The sequence below is a fragment of the Salvia splendens genome, chromosome 16 (assembly GCF_004379255.2).
Source record: "Salvia splendens isolate huo1 chromosome 16, SspV2, whole genome shotgun sequence".
NCBI lineage: Eukaryota > Viridiplantae > Streptophyta > Magnoliopsida > Lamiales > Lamiaceae > Salvia > Salvia splendens.
Window position 1 is genome coordinate 13,147,612 of NC_056047.1, and position 26,796 is coordinate 13,174,407.

Below are 26,796 nucleotides of genomic sequence, written 5' to 3' on the forward strand. Positions count from 1 at the left end.
TACTTAAATTTTCAAAATATGATTTTTTTAGATATATGATGATGGTGATGGATAAACATTTTTGTCTATACAAATATTAACTGAACAAGATATCATAATCAAGAACATGCCAGCAAAGTACCAAACTGTCATATCCTAATAATAAGTTAATGAGCTCATTTAAATTTGATTTTAAAATAAAATGCTAGATAGAAGACATGACAAATGGAAATTAGCAAGAGTGGTGCTACTCTCTGTTAAGTCTAAGCAAATTTATCGCTCTATATCAAGTGTATGCAAAAATGGATTATATGAAAAACAAATTTATCAATCTATATCAGGTGCACGAAAAAATGAATTATATGGATAATATGCAGGGATATTGTTTGCAGTTAATCGACAAACTGTACAAAACTCAAGATCGTGTGACACTTTTGAAATATCTAATCTCAATCTTATTTCTGAGCAGCGAGATGGGGGGAGATAAGATTGTTCCTTTCCAGCTCAACTCATCGGCTTATGGTGTTAGTCAAAACATCTCTAACCTGCGATATCATTACCAATGAGTGCATCATAGCATAGATTTCGTTATTTCTCAATAATAATAATACCTTTAGAAAAGCAAAATTGGCTCAAAAGTGCACTATAGCCATGGTTGTGTAAGGAGGACCGTCGGGCTTGATGCCTTGAGACCTTGTTTGCCATGTATTGCAGATTTGAGGACATCGTACTGTTGGCTGATAGATGAATATAGCAACTCCGAGTACGTAGACTTTGCCTGCAACAAGGTCAAAAAGATATAACCTCTGGGTAGGGGTGTGATTAAAAAACTGGATGCTCAAAACCTTTTTAGCAGAAATATTCGCTGCAGATGCCAAATAACTGGAAGATCACTCTCTCTAAGTTTAACAGATTCTACATAGTAGTATTATGTAATGTCCAGATTCCCAAGTGGAGTACTCTGTATTCAATCTTCAAGTGATCTCATCTACCAATGCCTCTTTTTTTCTTGAGATACCATACACATTGGGTAACTAACACCTCTAGTACACCCAGATCTTTGATTTAAATGTAATTAAGCCAAATTTTTTTTAAAGAAGTTACCTCATCAGGATCTTCCAAAGATGAATAAATTTTGTGATAATCAATTGACGGTGCAACTGATACCCCAACTCCATGAAAGGATATCTCTCGTCGCTCACCAATCTCTTTCTCCACCTAAAAGGAGTTTGATGAGTATATCATTATGGATAGATAACAGGACTTCTAGTAAAAATGTACCTCCAATGGAGGGGGCATAAGTTCATGGCACATTAGAGCCATGGGGTATATATGACCAGGAATTCCAGCATGTTCGACGAGCCTTCTCATGTTGTCCACTGAAGATGAATCAAAAGGTGCCTGCACCATCTTATATCAGCATGAGTAGTCAAACTAGCACTACGAAGAAAAGTGGGCAGCAAAAGACAGGATTATGAACATCTTTTACAACCATCAAGAAAAAGTTACTTCCCAGTGGTAAAGATTGTCAAGCGACAACACATGATGGTGCTCCAGAATCACATACTTCTCATGACTGGTTAGTAATCAACGATCAAAGATGCATTAAAAATCAAAGGAAGTCTTCAAACAGATGGACAGGATCCAATCCTCTTAATCTCAAATCATAAAACTGCCACTGGTTGAACCCTATCAACCCACCAAGGCAACACCTTAACAATACAGAGCACAACATTGGCCCACTTGATTACTCAATGACAGATATGGACATCAAGAGAGAATGCATGTTTCAGCTCAATGTGTAATTTCCTAGATGTCGACAAGAGGCAAACATCAAAACAGACTGATAATTTCCTTAAACATCACCCAGAAGAAGTCTTTTCACATGCTCCCCTGGGGCCCTACCTAACTACCCCATCTCGAAAGACTTTGAATTTTCTTCACCATAATCTGCAAACAAATTATTGTGCAAAATTTCCACACAAAATCATTTACTGCATATATATTTAATATAAATACAAAAATAAAATTTGGGGTTCAACCCATACTATTATATAACAGCATAGAAAGAAGAAAACTAAAGAAAATTTTGAGTTCATAATGCTCATAAAGAGCATTATTATGAGAAACAGCAAAATAATAGCCAAAACAGAAGCATGAGATCCAAATTTTGACAAGGTAAAACCAATGCAACACCTTTTCTAATCCATCATTATCATATTTTGTTACTGAACTAATTTTAACAAATGAGGCAAACTATGTGAATATGGAAAGAATACGTACTGGATGCCATTCTTTCGTAACAGGATCTGGGCGGTCCCTTCCACCACTTGGAGCTATCCATATTATTTTTGCTCCCGACCTAGAACATAGACAGTAAGATAATGACTCCCTTAAATCAATTGGTAGATTGAAGTTAAAGATGAATAACTTCCCACAATATCGATATTATAACTAAGAATCCATATTATTTTCATTCTACGTTGGGAAATGGACTTTATGAGTGTTAAAGAAGCATCTATCTTTTCATAATTCAGCTCAGCTGTCAAATAGATGAGTTGGAAAAAATCATCCAATTTTCTTCTTCGAAAGTAATGTAGCTCATTAGAGTGACATTCTCATGATGATAAAAAATTGAATCTGTGATGTTCAGCAGCAGCGGATCAGAACTACTGTATCAACCCATACTGGCAAGTAATATGCCATAAACATGACCAAATGGGTGCAGGATGGTCCAATTAGCTTCTCAGACTCGTTATTCATCCAATAAAAAAATGATGTTAGTTTAACACAGACTTATCATTTGTAAATTGTAACTGTCCCAAACAGCTTTACTCATCAATGATCATATACTCAGATATTAACATATTACGCATATAGACTCATCACAGACTCACAATGTGCCAGCAACAAACTTTGTATGTCATGAGTGGACGTTTCATTGAAAACACTCTCCTAATTGTTGAGTTAAGATAGCATGTATAAGTAGATGTTCATAAAGAAGGTAGTCTTGTTAAGGAAGTCATGACAAGGACTCTTTGGATCATACGCTTGATGAGCTGAGCAGAAGTTCTTATTTTCTTGTATTGCCACCAATAAGTACAGTAGTACCAAAAAGAATACCCCAGAGCAAAAAGATGTTTAAAACTAGGCAACTTGTTGTTCCGCATATATGAGTACAATGGACTACATGAACGACAACTCAAATGTACCTCAAAAGCAGCGCCATTTCTTTTAAGCTTTTTGTGTTTGCTCTTCTCTTCATATCAATGAGCTTAGGATCATCACCCATGTGTTTTTTGGAATACACACATAAAAGATTCCTGACAAATTAGAAGTTCAGAAAATGAATAACTTTGTAATGAAAGGTTTGCATCAAACAAAATAGTTGAGAGCAGTAAACCTATAACCTGCCCATACTAAAGGGTTTGCATAAGGGATCTGTAATAACCCTGTCTCCAGCAACATATATCTGCATTACAGTTCAAATGTGTAGGCAAAATTACTATTCCTAAATATTTATCATTAATGGCATTATAGTAATTAATAGTGTTTTTATATTTGTTACCAGATTCTCAGCAATGAATGAGTTAGTGGATTCCAGCAACAAAGCTATAACAGCTGGATCTGCTTCAGTCTGATGGTTAGACATTAAAATAACATTCTCGCCCTGAAATTTAGCAAAATGAAGTGCTTATCAGAAATAGAAGCCAAATTCTAAAATAGAGCAATCAACCAAACAAAACTGCCAAATTTTTAGCTGGGTGCATTTTGAGAAATATGTAAATTAGAACATACTCGAGAAATCTGATGATTGTCTTGGCAAGAACTATTTTATGAACATTCATAAAGTGGAAACAGAATGTGGCAAGAAAATGTAACCAAAAAGAGGTTCTTCAGGTTGAGTAGAGTCACAAACAAGTAGAATTCACAGCATGCCTCCCTAGTCCCTAGTGCTACCAGTATAAGCTTTACATGCATAACAATAATGACATGGAGCTCCATAATTACATTGACTGGGCCATCTACTCAGCAAAAGGAAGGAAAGTTTTCTAAATATTAGTAGCAAGAAGACAGCTAGATGCTGATACTTTGAAGTATTACTTTTTACTACGCAACACAGAGGCAAGATAGCTTAAGCTAAGAGTACTTGGATTTCTTTTGATGTTCATTTTCTTCCAAATAAGACCAACTTCAATTTAGAGAACACTGGAGCCAAATATAAAGATATTTAAAATGATCAAGTAAAGTACGAATAACGTGCACCTGCTCAAGCTTCTTTTCAATTTCATTGACTATGGAGTTGTTCCCAAGAAATGAATTTCTGAAATTTATAGTTAATTAATGTTAAATGCAGCTATAAAATCTTCAAAGCACAACTAGACAGTGAACTATATAACAGAACGGCAAAAAAGATATTGGGGGGGGGGGGGGGGGGGGTTACACCAAAATCAATGTACGGAATCCAAAATTTGTTAAGGTTCCTGATATGATATCGATATTTATTTTATTTTAACGATGATCTTTCACTCCCTCCGTCTTAAGTTAGTTGAGTCGTATAACATGGGATGGAGGGAGCATTTCCTTACCCTATTTAGCATTCTACGGTTAGAATAAAGGGATGGACCAAGCTTTTATTTCTGGAGCCCTAGTTATATTATTGAAGTAATAGAGTTTAGACATTCATGGAGCGGAAAAATTTGTGTTGAAGTTTAATTAATGACTTGGCTGAGGCAGGCATCATCGCCTGTGTCCTCTATTTTTTAGGTGTTATCTGTTTAGTTCTAGTTCACTCTTTCAGTGTCACCTTAATTCTGCCACAATTTTATAGAAGTTCTACAATACTACTGAAAACATTAGCAACTTCCTTTGTGGAACAGTCTAGAAGCAACAATTCATTTTCTATAGTTACAGATTGTCATCTGACAAACATTAACAACTTCTTATACCATGCCACCCTGAATCTATTAGAAAATGGGATATATGGTTTAACTGCCAAAACTCATTCTTAAAAGTACACCTTATTTATAATTACACAATTAAGCAGCCTGGTGGCATAAAGTTTCCCTACAGTGTAGTTAGCGACCTCAACAGAGATATTTAACAAGAAAGATGATGCATAGAGCTAAGAACATAAAAGAACATAGAAAACAAGTCCTAATGAGGCTCTATGTTGATTAAAAATATATAACAGCAGAATCACACAGTTATTACTGCACAAACAAGTACATGGAGTCTTATCAACAAGTAAAATCAAACTATAAAACTTGGACGATTTTTTCCATTACAGATCTCTATCTACCACACTTTCTAGGCCCTCTTTCACTTGCAATAGTAATACTCTAACTATGTTGACAGTTGACCGCATCGATATCGTTCAGTATGCAGCAGAAAAATTAAAAATACTAGACTAGCTTTATATAACTTCATAAATTCATTCCCCAGAAGGCAAGGGAGGGGGAACTGAAAATCTATCATACACTGATTTTAGATTGGCATTTTCCGAGTCTAGCAAGCTCACTATTTATGGAAATTGTAATCATACAATTGAGTGTATAGGATAAAAATCAAATGGTAAGTCGACCTACCTGAAATCCACTAAAGGTCGGATATATTTCTGACCAAACGTGTAATAATCAAATGGCTCCCGAATGGCATTGTGATGTGGTGAGAACTGAAATGGGTCCTATGAAATTGATTTCCAATTCAATAAGAAAGCTGATGTTGAGAAGTCTCATATGTAAAAATCTAGATGACAAAAGGTAGCAGATTAACTACCTGCACGTCTAAGAAAATACGATCTAAGGCCATAGCCATATTAGACATTACAATCTCAACAGCTTTAGGATGTCCACTTCTCAAAACCTGAATTTTGAGAACCCAAGAAAAAAAAAAGATATACACAGCTCAGGGTTCATGATCTTAGAAGACATAAAAAATAACAAGAGAACTTAATAACATATGTTGTCACTCATGGGGACTTCTATAAGCATGTTCTGTAATGCATCTTAAAATGAACAATAACAAAAGTGGAAATAGCTAGAGCATGTATGAAGTAGCAGAGGACTGAAGAGAGCATTTAAAAAAAAAAGCTGATGTTTCCCCGCCATAGCCTAGAGCAAGCCATCTGAAAATATAGAGCACAGGGTACCTAGTTTTTTATGTAAATATCATGCTTAACTTCTTCAAACACATAATTCATAACTCAAAGGAACTTTCCAACATGTTTAAACATTAAAGACAGACAGTAATCAAATTTCAGGGACCTCTTGAATTAGTAGATGCTCAAATTCACAGACTCTGGAGAACTAAAGTAATTGAATCAAGTCAAACATTTTCAACTTTCATAGCTAATAAAAGAACACAGTCCATGTAAAAATCATTTCATTGTTCAATAAATGGTACATGAAAACATTTTTAAAACTAATCCCATCTTGGTTCACTCTGATTTATGATAATGTTTCAAAAGCCTAAAATTTCTTCCTTAGGAGTATACTCTTCTGAAAAAAAGGACACAGTATATTTTTCTTGCCAAAATAAATGCGTACTAAAATTAAAGAATGCCAAATAGGCCAATCAGCTTAATAGATCCAACTTGACATCTCATTCATCTAAATAAATATCCATGTATTCCCCAGAGTCTTGCTTTAAATACAGCAAATCTAGAAAAATAAAAATGTTAAACAACAGAAGTAAAAAAATTGTAAACCAACCAACCGATCAGCTTAATTGGCAATTCAAAACTTCACGTCTTACTCATGCAAATACACTCTCACATGTCCCTACGGGATCTTTTCAAATACTTAAATATGAATACATATATAATATTGGAAATGAATATAATCACGAAATGTCACGTCATTTTGACATATTGTGAAAATGATGGAAAAAGAAAGAATCTCTATTTCCCTAATAAAGTGATGAAAAACTTCAATGTGCAGAGCAAACATTTAGTTTCATCCTTTTCTATATTTTGTTCATATCAATTACTCTCTTCAAGAGCAAACAGTTCCACGACTCCAGTTTACATCAAAAGTTGCAGCATTAAATATCACAGAAGATGAAAAGGAAAATATACAAATCTGTTAATACTGTAGCGAGGTTTTCACCATTTATAAAACTTAAAGCTCTGACACCAGCAAAATAACAAAACTTACACACCATATTTTGCTACCATAGCTCACAACCACATGTCATTACAAAATCATGAGGATGACAAAAAAATCATAAACAACAGATTTTCATCATAAATGGCCCAGTAATTGACAACTACATCTTTACACCATTAACAGGATAAGATTATTTTACTGCATCTCGGTAATTGTGATACAATTCTGTCATCCCCTGAGCTATATTAATTGGCAATCTTCCAGCTTCTGCTTCTTTTTGTATCACCAAAAGCAGGTCTGAAATATAAATTCATATCAGAAAGCTGGAGCAATTTGTGCATATGCTGCAATCTTAAGATGCATGCTTATTAGACTGCAAATGTTGTAAGACAGGGGAGTTTTCCACCGAGGCAAATAGGAATATTGAAATGCTAGTGAGGAAGCTATAACAAATCGATAGTTACAATAGATCATGTGTGTCAATTACAACACACAAATATCATCCTAAACAAGGAAGCTGTGACTTGTAGTAAGATAACAGTTTGCCACAAACTTGCTTCAAATTGATTTTACTAGGCATGCAATCAATTGTATGTACACAGAAGTAGCTATAAGAAAACAAAGATGTTTTTACTTTTATGACAACACAACCAACATTATGCATATTTTATTGAATTGTTATAGAATTGTTATACCAAAGCTTTCTATAGACTTTTTCTCATAATATATAAAAACTTCTGAAGCAGGTTCCACCAGGAAGAGGGGAGGTTGAAGTGAACACATAAATAAATGGACCAATGATTTCTCATATTATGCATATTTCATTGAGTTGTTATACCCAAAGCTGTGCATACTTTTCTCATAATATAGAAAAATTTCTTATAAAATGTGGTTTTCCAGATGTCCATAGATGGAGCAGAATGTAACTAATTTGAGCAGGTACAGGTTCAACCCAGAAGAGAGGAGGTTGAACTTTGAAGTGATCACATGACTAAATAGATCAGCATCTTCCATGATAAATACTTTCACATTTTACCTCTCCTATGTTTCTATCTTTCCTTGTTTCTCCCAATCCTCTATTTTCGCGACTAATCTTGCTGAGTAACTCGTACTAAGACTAAAGTCTGACACTTAAAAATGCCTAGTGGTGGGTCCTCCATGCTAACTGCAAGATAAGCTTCAGCAGGCCAATGGCACATGAAAGCATAGCTATTGAGGTTCAGAAGTGACTACATTTTCTATCTCTCCCCTCTCATAAGTCCCTCAATTTTAGTCTTGCAATTTTTTAAACCTAAACAGATCATCTTGGAAATAAACATACTCTAGATGTCCATTTGGTGTAAAGAGAACGTATTAAAGCTCTTTCAAATAATTTGTTTTGGATCGCAAAGTGGTTATGATTTCAGCAACAATTGCTGCAGGAAACTGATTCATATTATGCTCACTAAACTTATTGTCTTTGACACTAAATCAGCTAAGCATCTTACAACATAGAAGTACTGAATCACTGTGCGAGCACATGTAAATGGTTTATAACAAACTCAAGAAAAAAGTCAGAATGTGTTGAATAGAATAAGTTCAACACATTCTGATTTGCAGTTATGTAACATGCCATGTCATATCAACAACAAAAAGGCAGTGACCATATTTAACCCAGGAAACTTAGTTCAATTGCCCCAGTCATTAACAATTTTAACTAGTTCTTTTATCTCCAATTTGTTTAGAATTAAGAAAAAAAATTAAAGAAACAGGTATATAGTGAAACTTATATGCACGTGTGGCCATAAAAGTATTTAAGCACGATACCAAAAATTAACTCATGGCTGATGATAAGTTTGCAGAAAACAAACGAAATTAATGTAATCAATTGACATTTTGACAGATATTGGAGCCACAAACACACAAGAAACTAGTACTACATCTATCTCTTGTGCAATATATCCAATCACGCAATAGGACTATGGTCAATTATTTACGCACCGAGTCTAACTCGCTAAAAGAGTTTGAACTTCCAGACCAAGGTTTGAACAATTAAAACAATAAATCAGCAAAAGAAATGAAAATACAGGATGGATGCTACTTCAAATTATATATCGAAGGACCTTGTTCGGTACGAGCGTCAAGAAATGACGGAGGAGGCGGAGATACGTCGTGGTGATCAGAGGCGGAGCTAGAGGCGACTTCCGGCGTGGAGGCCGCGGAATTCAGGGAGCTCTTCCTGTCGTCGAGCACCTCGGCAGTTCCCCAGGGGTTGGAGGCACAGAAAAGAAGACATGAAGAGCGAGTCCGGCTGCGAGCTCCGCCGCAGGCGAGAGATTTTACGAAGTAAGAGGATTTTGAAGAGGAAACCCTAGGTGCAGTTGAGCAGGAGTGGAGCTTCGCTGTAGAAGGAATAGAGAGCATCATTGAAATCGTTGGTTGGTGTGTGAGAGAGTGAATGTGTGAAAAATGTGTGAAATTTGTGAAATCGGAACAGGATAAAGGAGAGCATGCGAATGGGAGATAAACTCGATTGGAAAATCTATATATATACTTATTAAAATTTGTCGATTAATCGATTAATTAAATAGCACAATAGTTACTTGCAAATGAGAAGTTCAATTTCCTAATTGTCATTGTTATGATGTGCATCTTAGTATTATATGATTAGGATTGATTATATATTGATTCAAGAAGCGTGCGTAGCAGTGGTCGGTGCACACACATCCTAAATTAGTCGATACTTTTATCACCCCATATATGGCGATGGCGATGGCGATGGCGATGGCGATGGCGATGGCGATGACCGGTGCATATAGGATTGTATCCAATGTCGAACTAATTTTAAAGACCGAACCAGAGATCAAATCTCATCCGCACATTGTTGTAATCTAACGGTTGTATAAAATCAACCAAATATCATTTTTTTAATTCAATTAATAGGTTGCAGGGTCTTTTAGGAACTATCAAATTACTGAAGTTATGTTGTTTCCTTAAATCATGCGACACCAATACGGAATAAAACTTCAACAATTTTTTTTTGATTCACTATTAACCTACATAATCTACTACTGAAGAAATCGTGATATACAAAGATTGTATCACAGTTTTTGTAGTCTTTTACCAAGATACATACTTTTAATTCTGAATTCCATATAGCCAATTTTGCTTATGAATTCCATCGTTTTCCATGGAGGATTTAACCACCCCACACATGTAGTTGCTTTTCCTTCAATGGATGATAGGAACAACCCAACTCCCACAACTGAGCAACTGAAGGTGCACCTACTTTTGTGCCCAACCATGTCGAACATCATGGAGCAATAAGGATGAGTTACAAACTCCAGTCGGATAGGAACCAATGTAGTGTGCCACCGCTGCCGCTGCTACACTATCGTCGTTCAATCACTTCATCTTATAATAATTGTACTTCATCTTATAATGAAATAACTTCACCCCGAGAAATGGAAACATTTCGGTTAAAACCTCCATCCTCCGTCTTCTACATCTCGCTCACTGCATCTCTCTCCAGTGCCTCTGCCTTCGCCGATGAGTGGCGGCACGCCACCCGTCATTCCCCTCTCACTCACGTCTGACCTCTCTCTCTCTTTCTCTCACTCTCACTATCTGCTCTTGCTCAAACTCGTTCACTCTCATCCCCATCTCCAATTCGAACCCTAGCCATCCGAAAAATCTTCTTCATCAATCTCCCCTCTCAGCAACTTATAGCCACCCTTGATTCGTGACATTCGGTGTCGGTAACCGCCATAACTCGGCTCCTAACGACGTGCCTCGACTCTCCCTACTCGCGGTACAACGTTGTTGTTCAGGCACTGACTCGAGGTCAGTCTCGGGTTGAATTTCACCTGCAACTCGACCCCGATGTAGTGTGCCACTACCGCCGCTACTACGCTACCGCCGTTCAATCACTTCATCTTATAATCATTGTACTTCATCTTATAATGAAATAACTTCACACGAGAAATGGAAACATTTCGGTTAAAATGAGCCAAAATTTGAACAGTCCAAAATAAATAACTTCATCTTATGATATAATTTCTCCATCTTATATTTACATTGCTTCATCTTTTAATCAAATAACTTCACCCGAGAAATGAAAATAACTTATAATATTGTATTATGACTAAATAGTCCCTGGTATGAAGTAAATTGCTCATAGGATGAATGACGGAAATTATTTGTACAATATCTCATCTCATCCATCAAAATTAGATCCAATGGCTAGTATTTGGTCTCTAGTTCTACACTAAGGAGGTGTTGTGCATATAAGGGGACCCGGTGCATATATGTTGATATATTAGTGGATAACAAATTAAATACAAATTGATTAATAATTATTACTAAATTATATTAAGAATAGTAATTTTATGTATAAATAAATTATAATAGCAAGTTATTTAGTAAACACATTTACTCTTTGGGATTACTTGATATTACGCGGTACAGGAAATCGTTCGAAAAATCAAGACTTTGAGGAGATTGGATGAGCGGAGAATTTCAACTTTCAGTTTGAAATTTGTGTGTTGTTCACTAAATCCTTGTCTTAAATGAGTTTAAATATGATTTAATTGTGAATTGACTTGAGCTTTGAGTGAATGTGATGTTTGAAATTTAGGTAAATATATTCTTTATCCTATCGTTTTGTGCTCTTTTTATCCAAAAAATGTCTCAATCTAAATATAATTACAGAAATTATTTATCGTTTCTAAACAATCTTAGTTTTACGTAAAAGTAAGTTTGTCATTGTATTACCAAAGCTTCAACATAGCATGTCAGCTTGGATATACACAATTACATGAATTTCAAATATAACTATACATAAAAGAAAACAAACAGCTCAAGTTCTCATAGATATAAGTTAAGTGGAGCATTTCTAACTTACATAATTGATCAAAGTCATAATTGAAATACGACACGGCCATAGATCACATAACTTAGGTTTATGGTTATTTTATCAAATCAACAATAAAACTGTTGGTAAGATATTTCCCACTTCAGCCAACAACTTCCTTCAATTATTATTTTTTTTTTTGAAGAAAAACAAGATTTTTGGAAAGTGATGGATAGTTTTTTGTGATGCATTATTTGGAGAACTCGAAAGCAACGAAAAAAGAAATCATATTTACCTTGAAAGCTCTTAACAAATGTTAAATTGTTTCCAACGCCGTTGTGACTAGTGATGGCGCCAACGGAGACGAGGTTGAGAAAAATGGGTTGATGTGATTTTATCTATTCTTTTCCCATCAATGCAATATTCAATGCCGTTGTTGCACTTGCTTTTAATATCTGTTCAAATTTATAGGTAACAAGCGTGTCACATAAATGCTGAAAATTTAATAGTAAGCTGTATTATTGGTAAATCTGAGTACTAAAAAAGTGCAAATTTTCCTCTAAAATATTAAAGCACTCTCTAAAACATTCAATTTTTAGCCGAGTTTTTAAATAATCCATAAATCTTCCTCGACAAAGTGATGAATCTTCATCCCCAATCGTCAAAAACAAAGCATCCAGTCTCTTGCCTATAATCTTCTTTGTCTTTTCATCTAATTTCTTCAGAACCACAATAAATGCCTCAAAAGCAGGCCACAACAACATTGCAATCGCACCAATCAAAAAGATATTCAGAAACATATTTCCTCGAAATATTTCAGTCTCTCAGTTACAGGCCAACTGGTGACTTTCTAGGTAAAACTTCGAATAAAGTCCATGACAATGATTCCCTCAGAGCATAACTCAAATCTTGACAAGCTCGTCTCTTTTCTGCGATACTGATTCATCCTAGGAAGTTGATAATAACCAAATGAAGCACTAGATTGCAGAGTACAAAATCTGCAAAAGCACGTTCAGGAGGCAAATCCTGCAAATAGTGAACACGAGAAGACCTAAGTGATGGGAACAAATAAAGTTATAAACTCAAGAAAAGTTAAAAAGACTGAGAATATAATATTGATTCAAGCTTTATTTCTTAGTATTATCCGCTACTAGTCTACGATTGGTGCTATTAATATGATCTGTTACTAAGAGTACAAGACAGTCCATTTCAATTTTGTCTGGTAAGAAAAAAGACACGGGTGAAAAGCGTGTTCTGAGAAAATTCATAAGTTCCGGGAGTTCAGTTAGATGGCAATAGATATTACTTTGCACAAGGTTTTCAAATTAATGCTTACCAGAAAACTAAAAACTTGATAATGAAGAACTAAATGTTAAAAGTAGAACTAGTAGCTAGAAATCTCAATCTTTGAATTTTCATAAATTATCAAGAAAAGCTTGATTCCTAACTCCTGAACTTGGAGATCAGAGCTTTTTCAAGATGCATTACCTTGAATTCCTTGTTGTCTTTGTTTACTTGAATTCGGAGGCTAACTGTAACACAAAAATGAAAATCCAGTAAACACTTTGTGTTCCAAGATTTGATCAACATCATATTGCATACTAAAATTAGACCGTTCAATCCTACATACCAGCAAGGACAGCAGTCCCCACACACGAAAGTACACCAGAAAGAAAGGAGTTAAATGGGAATGACCCGACGATAGCCATGTAAGCAACCTGGTCAGAAACAGAACATTGGATTTCCATGTTAAAAAAGAAACAAATTATTTAAAGACAAAGATGAGGGTCAGAAGCGAGTAGTTTTAATATGATTACAAGATCAAAGTAAAGTAGTCTTCTAGTCAATGTACACCTGATTTGATTGACAGGAGTTATATTAGGACAAAGGGCAGAAAAGATTGAGCCATCTACACTCTATCATTTCTTGATAAATGTTTAACTCATTATCGAATATTGACACCCGTAAAACAAACCATACGATATCACAACATCATACAGCTCTTTCAATTGCTAAAACGAATGCAAACATAATACCCATCATAGTACTGATATCCTCTATAATCTTCAGTTTCTTGATCAATATAAATGATGGTACTATATGTGTCTTCAGAAATACAACCTCATCATGTGGAAATGGAATTACAGATAAAGCCATTCATATTGTAAGTGCATAAAAATATAGAAAACAAATAGGGAAAAAATATCAACTCCTCTTCTGTGTCCTCATAGCTGTAGGGTCGTGGAAGCTCAAGAGCCAATATTATGGTAACTTGTGCATTTTCAAACATAGCTTCACAAAGAAAATTCCAATTATGAGCTTAGACAGTATTCTTAGATAGATCGATTCAATCCCAACATGTCAGACTCAGTAATCTAAATAAACAGTAGGATATAGACCAGCATGTCTGCACAGTTTATAAATCACATTGTCGAGGACCGGAGAAATCAAATAGCTACTTCCAAGCTGAGGATCTAGCCACAACAAAACACAAAATTTTATGACAGTTGGTCAATCGTGTGAGAAACAATCCTAAACTATCAGTTGTATGGGCACTTCAAGTTAGAGTTTTGAGCAGTCAATCAGTGCTTGCATTAGAAGGATTATGTGAATCAGTTTAATAAAGAGGATCAAAAGAAAGTGCATGAAAAATTAGATCAGATGCATTAGGAAGTGATTCTGAATATCATCTATATATATATGACCAAATATTCTGCACAATGCTCACAGTATGCAGTGGCTATTCTCAGTATGCATATCTCCAGATGAAGACCAACTATATTGACTTTGACAAACAAATTAACTTTCTAAACTCTGATTCCCCTAACATATCCATGTTAGTTCCACTTCACAACACAAACAGATCATATACTTAATTTTTTACAGAAAATTCATAAATGAAACGCTAAACATATCTACTTCATAGGCCAACATCTGCTACATAACCCCAAATCGCCTCCCAGATCATAAGCTAGAAGCAACCCAAAGTATTCCATACACAACAACCCAACCTCACATCAAAAGAACCTTTATTATCATTAGCATTTTCATATTCAGTTTCAGTTTCAGTTTCAGCTTCAGTTCCACTTCAACTCAAAAAATCCAAATTCTACCCATCCCGCTATAAACACTTTCAGATCTAAACCTCCATAGCTCTCAAAGAATGAAAAAATAGAGGAAATTAGTTAAAATGGGCAAACAAAGCACCGTAACTACATATGTCAAATAAATTCTAGTCATACCTGAATTACAGCGGTGGCGACAGCGAACAGTATATAGAGATCAATTATCTGAAAAATAGTTCCAACAATTTAACCCTAAATTGCACGATAAAAATAAACGAAGCATCTGCAAATACAATAGAATGGGGAGAGAGAGCGAGAAAGCAGACCTTGAGATTATTAGGGGTTGCCGCGTAGGCAGAGCGGAGAGAGTGAAACAGAGCGTGGGCATCTTTCGTGGTGGCCGATCTCCCCATCTCTCTCAGTTCCAAATCTCTCTATTTTGTTTGGTGAAACAGAGGCTCTGCAGACTGAAACCAAGTCTTTGTGCCACTGAATTAGCTCGATAATAATTCTAACCATGAGATATTAGTATTAATATTACGTCCCAATAAAATTGAGTCATTTGCTTTTTTGACAAAAAAAACATCCAAACGTTATTTCATCACACGGACCCTTAAATTTAGGAGCAGATTCAACCTTAACTTTGTGATCGGGATCGGGTAGTGTCAATTTGGACTATCGGGTTGCCCAATACCCGATCGAGTATACATAAATTATCCGATTTATTAAAAAAAACTTAATAATTTATGTATTTATTTAGATTTGTAAAAATTTAAGTAATTAAATAAGCATAATTTAAGTACTAATATATACCATTTTTATATTTTCAAAAAGTTTGTAGTTATTTTGTCTTTAATACTATTTCAAGCAGTGGCAGACGCAGTAATTTTTGTCAGTGGGGGTTTTACTATATGTACTCTCATTATCTATGAAAAATAGTCTTTCGGACGAAACAAGTTTTAATGCTTGTTGGCACCGTTAAAAGATAGAGAGAAACAACGGTAAAGTACAATAAAATAGGAGAAAATTTGGTGGTGATCTGTCTATAAATAAAAATGATACTAATTTTGGTGAGCATACAAAAAAAAGATTATTTTTTGTAATATTTTTTTAAAAATAAAAAATATACTTGTATTTTTACAAGAAGTTTTTGCATAATTAAGTTGAAAAGAAAAAAGTCTAAAAATTTAACTTATGGGTTAGAGTTACTAAGAAAATAAAAAATTTGAGTTTGCATCAATTATATGGAAAGAAAAATGAAATAATGCTTTGTTAATTATGATTCTGGAAAAAGTTATAGAGGAGATGAAAATTTAGAATCTATTAATTGAAAATTAAGTTATAAAATTAAAATTAGTTCACAGAAAGAATATTTAACAAAACACATTTTTAAAGAAATCCATATATTTCTATCAAAACAAATAGGCTTTTAAGAGTAGTTGTCCTTTTAATTTAGTTTAGTAGCCAATAAATAAACTGGCATTGTTTTGAAAGCACAACAACTTGACACATTTTACTAGAAAGTTTATAATATTAATTGTAATAAAATCATCTTCTTCCTCAAACTCAATAAAGTCATCTTCTTCCTCAAACTCAGCTCATCAGCTATTATTCTTCATTTTATTCTTTATAATTTTTTATTTCTTATTCATTTCAGCCCCTCTTATTACTCAACTTTTGATGATTTAGTCTTCAATAACATTAATTTATTGAGGGCTGGAGGTAAATTTCAGAAATTTTAATCATTTTTTAAATAGAAAAAAATTCAAAATAATGTTTTGGGTAGGGGCTTAAGCCCTCCCCCATCTATACGTGTGTACGCCAATGATTTCAAGTTTGTACATGTTTGTATTTTTAAAAGTTTGTAGTTAATTTTTTTAGATAAACTATCACAATCGGGTCTGGATACCCGAGTCGGGTAATTGGGTGGCCAAAATCAGATTTTTGAATTGGGTATCGAATATTAGATTTTTGGAATTTCAGAATCGTGTACTCGAAATTTTCGGATCGGGTATCAACGGATACACGATTTGACAGGCCTATCGCAGATTGCTTGTAACCATATGTCAAGTTGCTTGCCTATGTATCGTATATTGCATATTACATGTTACTTATTGTCACGTCGTCACTTTAAAGGTGGTGTCACCTTAACGCACCCATATATCTATTTTCACAGTTGATGTTCATTTTCCTTAATACTCTATATCTTATACAAAGTGTTTGGTCTAAACTTATTTTTAAATGTTATAAATTCTGAAGCTTATAACAAGTAATTTACTATGTTCGAAAGAATCATGCATGTCTAGGCTATGCAAAAGTTGATATTGTACAAAGATATCATAATCAAGTATATATTGTATAGAAATCTACTAATTAGAATTTATTCAATACAATATTAATAGTGTTATTTCAAAAGTCTTAGCACTTTTTGAAAAAAGAAATTAATTTTATAGAACTAACAACAAGAATAATTAATAGACATTGAATATCTCAAACACATGAAATAAATTAAATTAACAAGGAGTATAATCTAGATTTGGATGATAAATTAATATTAATCACAATAGCGACACTTATTGATATTCCTTAAAGACTTTAATCAAATTAGACTAATTTAATAAATTGAAAGTCCATTAGGATTAAGTCCATCCAAATTTTTATAGATCTCTAGCCAAACCCAACAAATGCTCTATAGATATGAGAAAAAGAATCATCACAAGACATTAGTCCTATGACTTTTGATCTTTGAAAATTTTGAATATCTCAAGAAAGAGAATATTGAATCCCCAATTTTCTCTTCCCCAACTTTAGAAGTTTGATAATTAATTACCACACAACATTTGGCTAGAAGATTTAAGATCGAATCAAATGGTGGAGTGACGAAAGTAGCAGGTCCTCATCTACACAATAACATCAACATAAAAAAAAAGGTAACCCTTGATACATAAGAATACGCCTAGAAACAATTTATATGATTTACTATCTATCAAATTGCGTTTTAGTTTAGATTTTAATTTTACGCAAAGTGTTGTTCCATTTGCCAAGTCTTTTTGAGTTTCTTGGTCAGCTTTTAGCCGACTTGATCTTCGTTGAAAAAGAATAACTGAATAACCATGTTTAGTGTATGCAAATATATAATGACTCAACCCGCACAATTCGAGTTCATTACTTTGATTGGAATGTCTGCCAATTAATTTCCTAGTCGAACAAATAACAACTTCATTACTCCAACTTGTGTATTCTCCTTGGTAAAGTGGTTGTTCATCTCAAACGTGTTTGATTCGATCATTTTGAACCGGATTGACAATTATATAGTTGTGGTCGTGTTATCACATAATATTTGACACGGCTTGATGAAGAAAAACCAATCTCACTCAACAACCTTCACAACGACACCACTTCTATCAAGCCACTCTTCACTTTGCTTCTACACTCCAGATAACACAACTTTCAGTTTTTGCTCATTCAAGTGACTAGATTCACACCAACAATTAAAGGTGAGATAGTCAGTTGTTGAACCTCTTGCTTTGTTGATCATAATTATTTTTTCTTCTTCAATTCACAGTTATTGGGAGCAGTTATATGTATTGGAAATTGTTTTGTAGAATAACTCTCAGATTAATCTATGCTATTGGAGATTTGGTTGTTCATCATACCTTTCGTTGTTCCGGCTGGTTGTTCATTGATGATTCCGCGAATTATTGATGATGATAAATGCTCGTAAAAATAAATCACGACACAGAGAATTTAACGTGGTTCGATTTACTGAGGTAAATCTACGTCCACGGGGAGAAATGGGGGCAGGTTTGTATTGCTTGATCTGCCAAATACAGCTTACAACACAGACTTGCTATATGATTGTTTCTCTAGAGAGATTCTAACCTCTTCTATCAGATCTAAGTTCTATTTATATAATGAACTCAGATCATGGCTTGCGTCACCACCCTAAGTCGTGGATGTCGTGTAGGTTATGGCCTAAGATCGTGGGTGAAGCGTAGGTCATGGCCTACGATCGTGGCCTGAACTGACATCACGTGGTAGTGGGTGTGTTGGACATCCGGTATGGGTCCACTAACTCCTTGTTCGGTCGAATACCGAGACCGAACTGCTTTGGTTGCCGATCTGAGAGTAGAGCTTGATGCCGACCTGAGAGCAGAGCTTGATTGGTTGGCTTTTACCGAGCTGTAGGCTGAGGCCGAACTCTTTGGTAATGCCGAACTGAACTCTTGGGCTTTGGGCTGGCCGAGCTGTCACTGCTATTGGGCTTGTTTAGTACGTACCCCATCACTACCCCCCCCGAAAAGCGAAGTGATTCATTTCGGCGAAGCGAGTCACTTCGGCATTCTGGAAAAGGGTACGGGGGAGGCTGAAGTCAGGGGACGTGCCCTGCGCGTGACTGCATTAAATGCGGCATTAAATGCGACAGTAAAATCCGGCCGTTGAATCCTGAAAAGGTGGGATATGAAACGGTGCGATGATTTGAAATCTTTTCCAAATCTGATAAATACCGTCTTTCTTCATCATTTGAACACCTTTGCTATTGGCTTCTTCTGCACTCTCTATCTTCTGCGTGAAAAATTTCCTTCCGCTTTCAAAAATTTCTTCAGACTACCTTCACCTTCAAAAAGTAAGAAAAATGTCTTCTTCTTCTTCTTCGGAGTCGGGTAGCGTTAGGAAAGGGGGTAAGGGGTCTTCTAGCCGGAAAGAATCCGGGGAGAAGACCGTAGAGTATTTTCACAGTATCTTGAGTAAGGATACTGTGATATCCCTTTACGAAAAATACTCTTTTCCTGGGGGGAAGGCGGTGGTACCTGACGGTGATCACAGGGCTGACTCCCCGCCGGAGGGTTACGTCACCGTGTACGAGGCCTGCTTAGAATGCGGGCTTCGTTTCCCCCTCCCTTCTGCCTTTATAGATTTACTAGATTTTTTTCAGCTTCCTTTAGGCCAGGTGACTCCGAACTCTTGGAGGCACTTGTCGGCCTTCGCTGCCGAACTCCGTAGGTTAGGAAGGGATTTGTCTTTGAAGGCGATCCTTAAATTCTTTCAATTTAAGAGGAAGGGGTCTTGGTTTTACTTGATCCCTTTACAGCCCTTTAGGGCCTTTTGTAAAACGAAGTGGCCGAAGTGGCAAAATCGCTTCTTCTACTATGATAGGACCGCGGCTCCTAGTTTTCCCTGGAGAGGGCCGGAGTCCGTTATCCGTCACCCTCGGCCTGAACCGTTGGACGAGCTCGATGGCGAGCTCAACAAGATTCCCATAGTTAGGAAACAATACACGGAGTCTGAGCTCGTCAAGGGCGACGTCGTGTTCGACATCTCGTCTTCGGACGAAGAGGCCGAGGGTGAGGATTTCTCTTTATCTTTATGCTCTACTGCTTTAACGAAGAAAATCTGACTTTGCTTTCTTGCTTTTTGGTAGTGTTCATGTTGAATAAGGCTATCAGAAAGTCCTCCGAGCTTGTGGAGCCGGAGAGAGAGAAGGCTACCAGCTCGGCGCCTGATGCCGAGAAGAATCCGAAGAGGCAAAAGACCTCTTCGGGTCCAAAGAAGCCGGAGTCGACTTCGGCAAGCAAGAAGGGGAAGACCCAGAAGCCCCCAAGGGCGCCAGAGAAAGACGTGGTCTTGGCGCCTCCTTCGGAGCATATCTGTGAGCCATTTTTATGGCCCACGGACTTCGCCGAGGTGAATTGTCTTCTTGATTCCTTGGCTTGGCTTGTCTTGTATTTTTGGTGCCCTCTGTTAACTTTTTTCCTTATCCATTTTCAGAGGAATGATATGCTCTCCAAGCTCGTCGCCGTCGAACTCTCCAAAGCGTCCAACGACTATGCCGAGATGCAGAGGAAATTGGCGGCTGCTTGTCACCGGGCCGAGCAGGCTGAGGCAAACTTTGAGAAAGCCAGGGCTGCTAGGATTTCGGCCCAGGATGAAGCTCAGTTTGCCAAAAACCAGCTCGTCATCCAGCGAGAGCAGACGAAACGGAGGGATGCTGCCGCCGTGGTTGCCCAAGGAGAGGGTCTCCGTGCCTACACGGAGAGACTCTTTTTGAGCAGCCAGTTCTCGGCCTTTGTCGGTAGTCTGGTAAGACTAATTGCCGATAAGGGCGAGCAGGGGCCCGACGTCGTGCTGCCTCTGTACAGCCGAGAGATAGCTGCTCGGCTTCAGAATCTGCCGCTCCTTGAGGAGCTCGCTTCATCCTCGGTCCTGCTTTCTGCAGACCGAGTCCGGAGTTGTCGAGCTGATCGGGACGAGAACCTGGAGGCTATCTTTGCCTCCGTGGGACCCGTTTCACCCGCTTCGACTTACAACGGAGAGGGTGAGGCCGAGCCGCTGGAGCCGGAGGCCGAAGTCGAGCGGGCCGGGCATCCGGAGGAGGAAGCCGATCAGGAGGCGGAGGCGAGGCCGGCAGGAAGCGAGGCCGAGGCTGAGGTAGCCCAAGAGAAAGAAGCTGTACCAGACCGAGGAGCCGGAGACGAAGCTGGCGGAGTATGATTTCGTCTCCCTTCTCTTAGTCTAGTTTCTTCCTTGTAAAATGGCCTTGAAGCCCTAGTGTAAAAAATTTTCCTTGTGAATGAAAAATTCTCTACACTTGTCTTCGTATAGCTTTGCGTACTCGCCTTTACTCCTGTTGTATTTTACTATCTGCTCGGTACAGCTGCCGAACTAATATAGCTGCTTTGTACTCAAGGAGATGGAGATACTTCACTGGAAACGGCTGTACTCTTCGGCTTTAGACGAAGCTGAGAGAAGAGCTATAGCCGATCAGACGAAGAATGACGAGCTTCTGGCTCGTTTAGTGAAGCTGGAGGCCGATAATAAGGACTTAGAGTCCGATAAGAAGGATCTGGAGGCCGAGCTGAATACGACCATTGCTGAGAGGACTGCGTACGAGGATTACATCCGTGTGCGCGGGGGATTGACCATCTCAGATGTTCAGAGTCGAGTTGACGAACTGTGGGAGGAATATCTTGTACTCCGGAGGAACAATGCGCTGGAGAGCTCGGCTTGCCAACAAGTTGTGAAATCATTACGGCGCTGGGCTTCTCGGTACGACATTGTTCTTTCTCGGCGCCCCTCCATAGAAAGATTCCTTCGGCATATCGTGCCAACAGATGCTCGCACTCCAGATCAAACCTCTGGTTCCCTTGTTCAAAATCCTACTCCCAGCCAACAACGAACTCCGGAACAGCCGGAAACGTCAAGACGAGAACGGGCTCAGGAGCAACCGGAATCGTCAAGACGGGGACGGACTGAAATTCGCCGAGGAGTTGTGACTATGAGCGAGCAAGATCAGCAGATGCTCATTGCAGAGACTCTTCATCGCCGAGGTGTTAGGACTTCTCGGGCTCGGGGAAGAGGCGTTGGGTCGAGGATAGCATCTCGTCGACCTGCTTATTCTTCATCTGCTCGGAACAACCGAACTCGGCTTCCAGAGGATTTTGCAGATAGGTGGCTTAACTTCAGCAACCCTGGACGGTAGAATAGTCCTTTGTAATAGCGTAACGCCATTTTGTAGGGTAGCGGAGTTGTATGCCGAACAAGATTTGATAAATGAAATTTTGTTTTCGCTTCTAACACTGTATTTACAGCTTAGCGAAAAAATTTCATCGTACTTGTCCTCGGTCTTATGAAGTAAACTTCTTTGACCGGACTTGGTCCTTGGTCTGATGAAATAAACATCTTTGACCGGACTCGTCTTTGGTCTGATGAAATAAACACCTTTGACCGAACTCGTCTTTGGTCTGATGAAATAAACATCTTCGACCGGACTCGTCTTTGGTCTGATGAAATAAACATCTTTGACCGGACTTGGTTTGTGTTCTAATTTTGCGATTTTTGTCGCCGGGATCGAACTTTCCCTTGTCCTAATTCGGCGAGTTTTATCGCGTGGATCGGACTTTCCCAGTTAACCGAAGTGGTCTTATGCAGTAAACCTCTTTGACTAGACATGGTCATCCCCGGTCTTATGAGGTAAACTTCTTTGACCGAACTTGGTCGTCCTAATTCGGCGAGGTTTATCGCGTGGATCGGACTTTCCCTTATTGCAGTTCGTATCAGACGAAGTGCTTGTTAAGCTGAATTGCGGTCTTGTATCCTCCTTGGAAGCTTGGACTCACAATCGTTGGCTTATTGCAGTTCGTTTCAGACGGACTGCTTGTTAAGCTGAATTGTGGTCTTATATCCTCCTTAGAAGCTTGGACTCACAATAGTCTTTAATAATCGATCTAAAAAGGGGATCAGTCTTTAAAGAACGATATACCTTGGTACCATTTGTAAGAGACGACAAGCACATAGGGACAAAACACATAGAGAAAAAATGAAAAAGACGAAAGAAAAAACTCTAAACTTTTTATAAAACGACAAGTAAAAGGTGCAAGTAAAAAACAAACAAATAAAAACACATACCCCTATGACCGAACTAGACACGAGACGGACTGACCGGACTTGTCTCTTACAAGTGGAACTTCTTGAGGTTGGAGACGTGCCATGTTCGGGGTACTTGTTCTCCTGACATGTGAGTCAATTTATAAGACCCTTTGCCGAGGACTTCTGACACCCGATATGGACCCTCCCATGTGGGTTCGAGTTTGCCCAGCTTTTCTGCTCGGCTTACTTCGTTGTTTCTCAAGACGAGATCTCCCACTTGAAATTGAAGCTTTTTCACCCTTTGGTTATAATACCGGGCTACTTGCTCCTTATACTTGGCTGCTTTTATGCACGCCAATTCTCTTCTTTCTTCGGCGAGATCTAGTTCTGCTCTCAGTCCGTCGTCATTCATTTCTGAGGAGAAATTTAGAGTTCGGGGACTGGGTACGCCGATCTCCACCGGAATTACGGCTTCAGTGCCGTACACCAGACTATACGGAGTTTCACCGTTGGAGGTTTTGGGTGTAGTTCGGTAGGACCATAGGACTTGAGGGAGATTTTCTACCCATTGTCCTTTGGCTTGTTCTAACCGAGCTTTCAACCCTTTCACCAGAATCCGGTTCGTTACTTCCGTTTGTCCGTTTGCTTGGGGATGGGAGACCGAAGTGAACCGCTGTTGTATGTTCAGCTCTTGGCACCAATTCTTGAACGTCTTGTCGGTGAACTGAGTCCCATTATCCGAGATGAGGATGTGGGGTATGCCAAATCGGCACACTATGTTCTTCCAGACGAAGTCCAATGCCTTTGAGCTCGTTATCGTAGCTAATGGTTCAGCCTCCACCCACTTCGTGAAGTAGTCCACGGCAACGATAAGGAATTTCATTTGCCGAGGAGCTTGAGGAAGTGGTCCCACTATGTCTATGCCCCATTGCATGAAAGGCCAAGGGCTTTGCATAGTGTATAGATCGGTCTGCGGCATCCTTGGGACATTTGCATGAATTTGGCACTTCGTACACTTCTTGACGAGCTGCACTGCCTCTTGTACCATGGTTGGCCAATAATATCCCCATCTCAGAACTTTTTTAGCTAAAGCTCTGGCTCCGATGTGGCTACCGCACGATCCTTCATGAACTTCTCTGAGGATGTAGTCCGTCTCTTCTGGTCCTACGCACCGCAATAACGGCTGGAGGTAAGACTTTCTAAAGAGGACTCCTTCATGAAGTTCGTACCGAAGAGCTCGGCACGTGATCTTCCGAGCTTCTCTCTTATCCTCGGGCAATTGTCCTTGATCCAGATACTGCAAGATCGGCGTCATCCAGTTCGGCGAGCTGGATACAGAATGTACCTCGGCTTCATCAATGCTTCGATGCATTAATTCTTCCGCCTTTGAGCTCGGATCTGAGGCCAACTTACTTAAGGTATCTGCTCGGCTATTTTCCGCTCTGGGAATGCGGATTATCCGAAAATAGGAGAAACTTCGGCTGATGCTTTGCGCTTTGTCCAAATACTTCTTCATTCTCTCGTCACGGGCTTCACTTGTACCCAACATGTGATTTACTATGACTTGTGAATCACAATGGACTTTGAGAGATTTGACGAGTAGACTTTGCGCTAACTGGAGTCCGGCCAGGAGGGCTTCGTACTCGGCTTCATTATTAGTAGTGGGGAATAGGAAACGAAGTGAGTAGGTTACCTCGTGTCCGTCGGGAGCGACAAGTAAAATACCAGCTCCACTTCCCATCTTGTTTGAAGCTCCATCTACGAATCCGCTCCAGCAGTCCGGCGGCTCTACTTCGGATTCCAAGGGTTGTGCTAGTTCGGCATTGGCAGAATTCTTCTGTTCGGCAATAATAGGAATTGCTTGATCGAACTTCGCTTCTGCAAGAAAATCTGCCAAGGCTTGTCCCTTGATGGCTTTCCGAGGTAGATATTCAATTGTGTGCTCTCCCAACTCTATAGCCCACTTGGCGATTCTGCCCGATGCTTCTGGCTTGGTCAAAACTTGCCGAAGAGGTAGATCGGTTAAGACGCATACCTTGTGAGCATAGAAGTATGGCCGCAGTCTCCTTGCTGCATTTACTAACGCCAGAGCAATTTTTTCCAGAGGTTGATACCTTGTTTCTGGACCTCTTAATGCTCGGCTTGTAAAGTAGATGGGAAACTGCTTTAGGCCTTCTTCTCGTACAAGCACCGCGCTGATGGTTTGATCCGATGCCGCTAAGTATAAGAATAGTACTTCGGCTTCGGCTGGAGCAGAGAGAATAGGAAGCTCGGCTAGATAACTTTTGAGCTCGTCAAAGGCATTTTTCTGCTCGGCTCCCCACTCGAACTTTGGTGCCTTTTTCAACACCTTGAAGAACGGCAGTTGCTTTTCGGCTGCTTGGGAAAGGAATCGACTCAGTGCGGCTAGACATCCGGTTAGCCTTTGCACGTCATGTATGGACTTCGGCATTGCCATGTTCTGAACGACTTGAACTTTTGAGGGGTTTGCCTTGAGTCCGTCTTTTGAAACCCAACAACCCAGAAACTTTCCCGAATCTACCAAAAAGGTACACTTTTGGGGATTAAGTTTGAGGTTGGCTTTCTTGAGCACGTTGAGAGTGGACTTGAGGTTGTGCTCGTACTCCGAGGTGCTTTTGCTCTTGACGACTATATCGTCAACATATACTTCGACTTCCTTTCCAATCAGGTGCCGAAAAAGCTTGTCTACCATCCTTTGATAAGTGGCTCCGGCATTCTTTAAACCGAATGGCATCTTTTTATAAGCGAAAATGCCGAAATCAGTAATGAAGGCCGTTTTTGAAGCGTCAATCTCATCCATTAAAACCTGATGGTATCCTTTGTATAGATCAAGAAAACAAAAAATTTCAAAGCCTATCAGAGCTTCTACTTTTTTATCTATGTTCGGAAGGGGATAGCAATCTTTGGGACAGTGCTTATTTAGATCGGTGAAATCTATGCACATCCGCCATCCTCCTTCCTTTTTCTTGATCATGACAGGATTGGCCACCCACGAAGGATACTTCACTTCGAATAACACATCCGCCTTCAATAATTGACGGACTTCGTCATGGATGACTTGACTTCGTTCTGCCGCAAAGAGTCTTTGCTTCTGTTTTATCGGCCGGACCGAAGGATCAATATTTAAACGATGAGTGATTACCTCGGGGGGCACTCCGGTCATGTCCAACGGAGACCATGCAAAGACGTCTTTGTACTCCTTGAGGAGCTGGATGGTTTTTTCCCGAAGTAGAGGCGTTCCCGCGAAGCCGATCTTAACCGTTCTGGATGGATCGTCTTCGTACAGCTGAACTGTCATCAAGTTCGGCTCCGGTATGACTTCGGTCATCGCCTCTGACTCCGGCTGCTGTGATTGCTATGCTTGGTGGTGCCGATCTGACTGCTCGGCACTTCTAAGCGCAATTTGCAGGCATTCCTTTGCTCT

At 38.6% G+C, this 26,796-nt stretch overlaps 2 protein-coding genes across 3 annotated transcripts; both read right to left on the minus strand.

Moving 5' to 3' along the window:
- Positions 1-274: 274 nt before the first annotated feature.
- Positions 275-9,592, minus strand: LOC121772099 (glycerol-3-phosphate acyltransferase, chloroplastic-like). 2 transcript variants are annotated; one of them, XM_042169070.1, is made up of 13 exons: positions 9,191-9,592; positions 7,288-7,385; positions 5,758-5,844; positions 5,568-5,665; positions 4,246-4,303; positions 3,548-3,649; positions 3,390-3,451; positions 3,192-3,302; positions 2,263-2,341; positions 1,261-1,380; positions 1,084-1,197; positions 591-757; positions 275-524 (listed from the first exon to the last, which is right to left on the minus strand). In XM_042169070.1, the coding sequence occupies exons 1-12, from the start codon at positions 9,492-9,494 to the stop codon at positions 623-625; spliced, it is 1,368 nt and encodes a 455-aa protein (XP_042025004.1). In that variant the 5' UTR covers positions 9,495-9,592; the 3' UTR covers positions 275-524; positions 591-622. The 2 variants fall into 2 exon arrangements, with proteins under 2 accessions (XP_042025004.1, XP_042025005.1); XM_042169071.1 differs by lacking the exon at positions 7,288-7,385 and having other exon boundaries at positions 9,191-9,327.
- A 3,060-nt stretch (positions 9,593-12,652) lies between these two features.
- On the minus strand, positions 12,653-15,474 carry LOC121770951 (dolichyl-diphosphooligosaccharide--protein glycosyltransferase subunit DAD1-like). Its single transcript, XM_042167727.1, has 5 exons — positions 15,311-15,474; positions 15,162-15,209; positions 13,550-13,637; positions 13,408-13,451; positions 12,653-12,945 (listed from the first exon to the last, which is right to left on the minus strand). The coding sequence occupies exons 1-5, from the start codon at positions 15,395-15,397 to the stop codon at positions 12,862-12,864; spliced, it is 351 nt and encodes a 116-aa protein (XP_042023661.1). The 5' UTR covers positions 15,398-15,474; the 3' UTR covers positions 12,653-12,861.
- Between the last annotated feature and the right edge of the window lie 11,322 nt (positions 15,475-26,796).

What these genes read in the sequence shown, in the direction of transcription:
- LOC121772099 (XM_042169070.1), bottom strand. Translation starts at nt 9,494, where the DNA reads ATGATGCTCTCTATTCCTTCTACAGCGAAGCTCCACTCCTGCTCAACT. An exon ending in AAACCCTTTAGTATGGGCAG is followed by an intron (nt 3,303 to 3,389) that starts GTTATAGGTTTA and finishes CTAATTTGTCAG; the next exon opens with GAATCTTTTATGTGTGTATT. An exon ending in GAAATGGCGCTGCTTTTGAG is followed by an intron (nt 2,342 to 3,191) that starts GTACATTTGAGT and finishes TCTATGTTCTAG; the next exon opens with GTCGGGAGCAAAAATAATAT.
- LOC121770951 (XM_042167727.1), bottom strand. Translation starts at nt 15,397, where the DNA reads ATGGGGAGATCGGCCACCACGAAAGATGCCCACGCTCTGTTTCACTCT. An exon ending in CAACCCCTAATAATCTCAAG is followed by an intron (nt 15,210 to 15,310) that starts GTCTGCTTTCTC and finishes ACTATTTTTCAG; the next exon opens with ATAATTGATCTCTATATACT. An exon ending in GGGGACTGCTGTCCTTGCTG is followed by an intron (nt 13,452 to 13,549) that starts GTATGTAGGATT and finishes TTTGTGTTACAG; the next exon opens with TTAGCCTCCGAATTCAAGTA.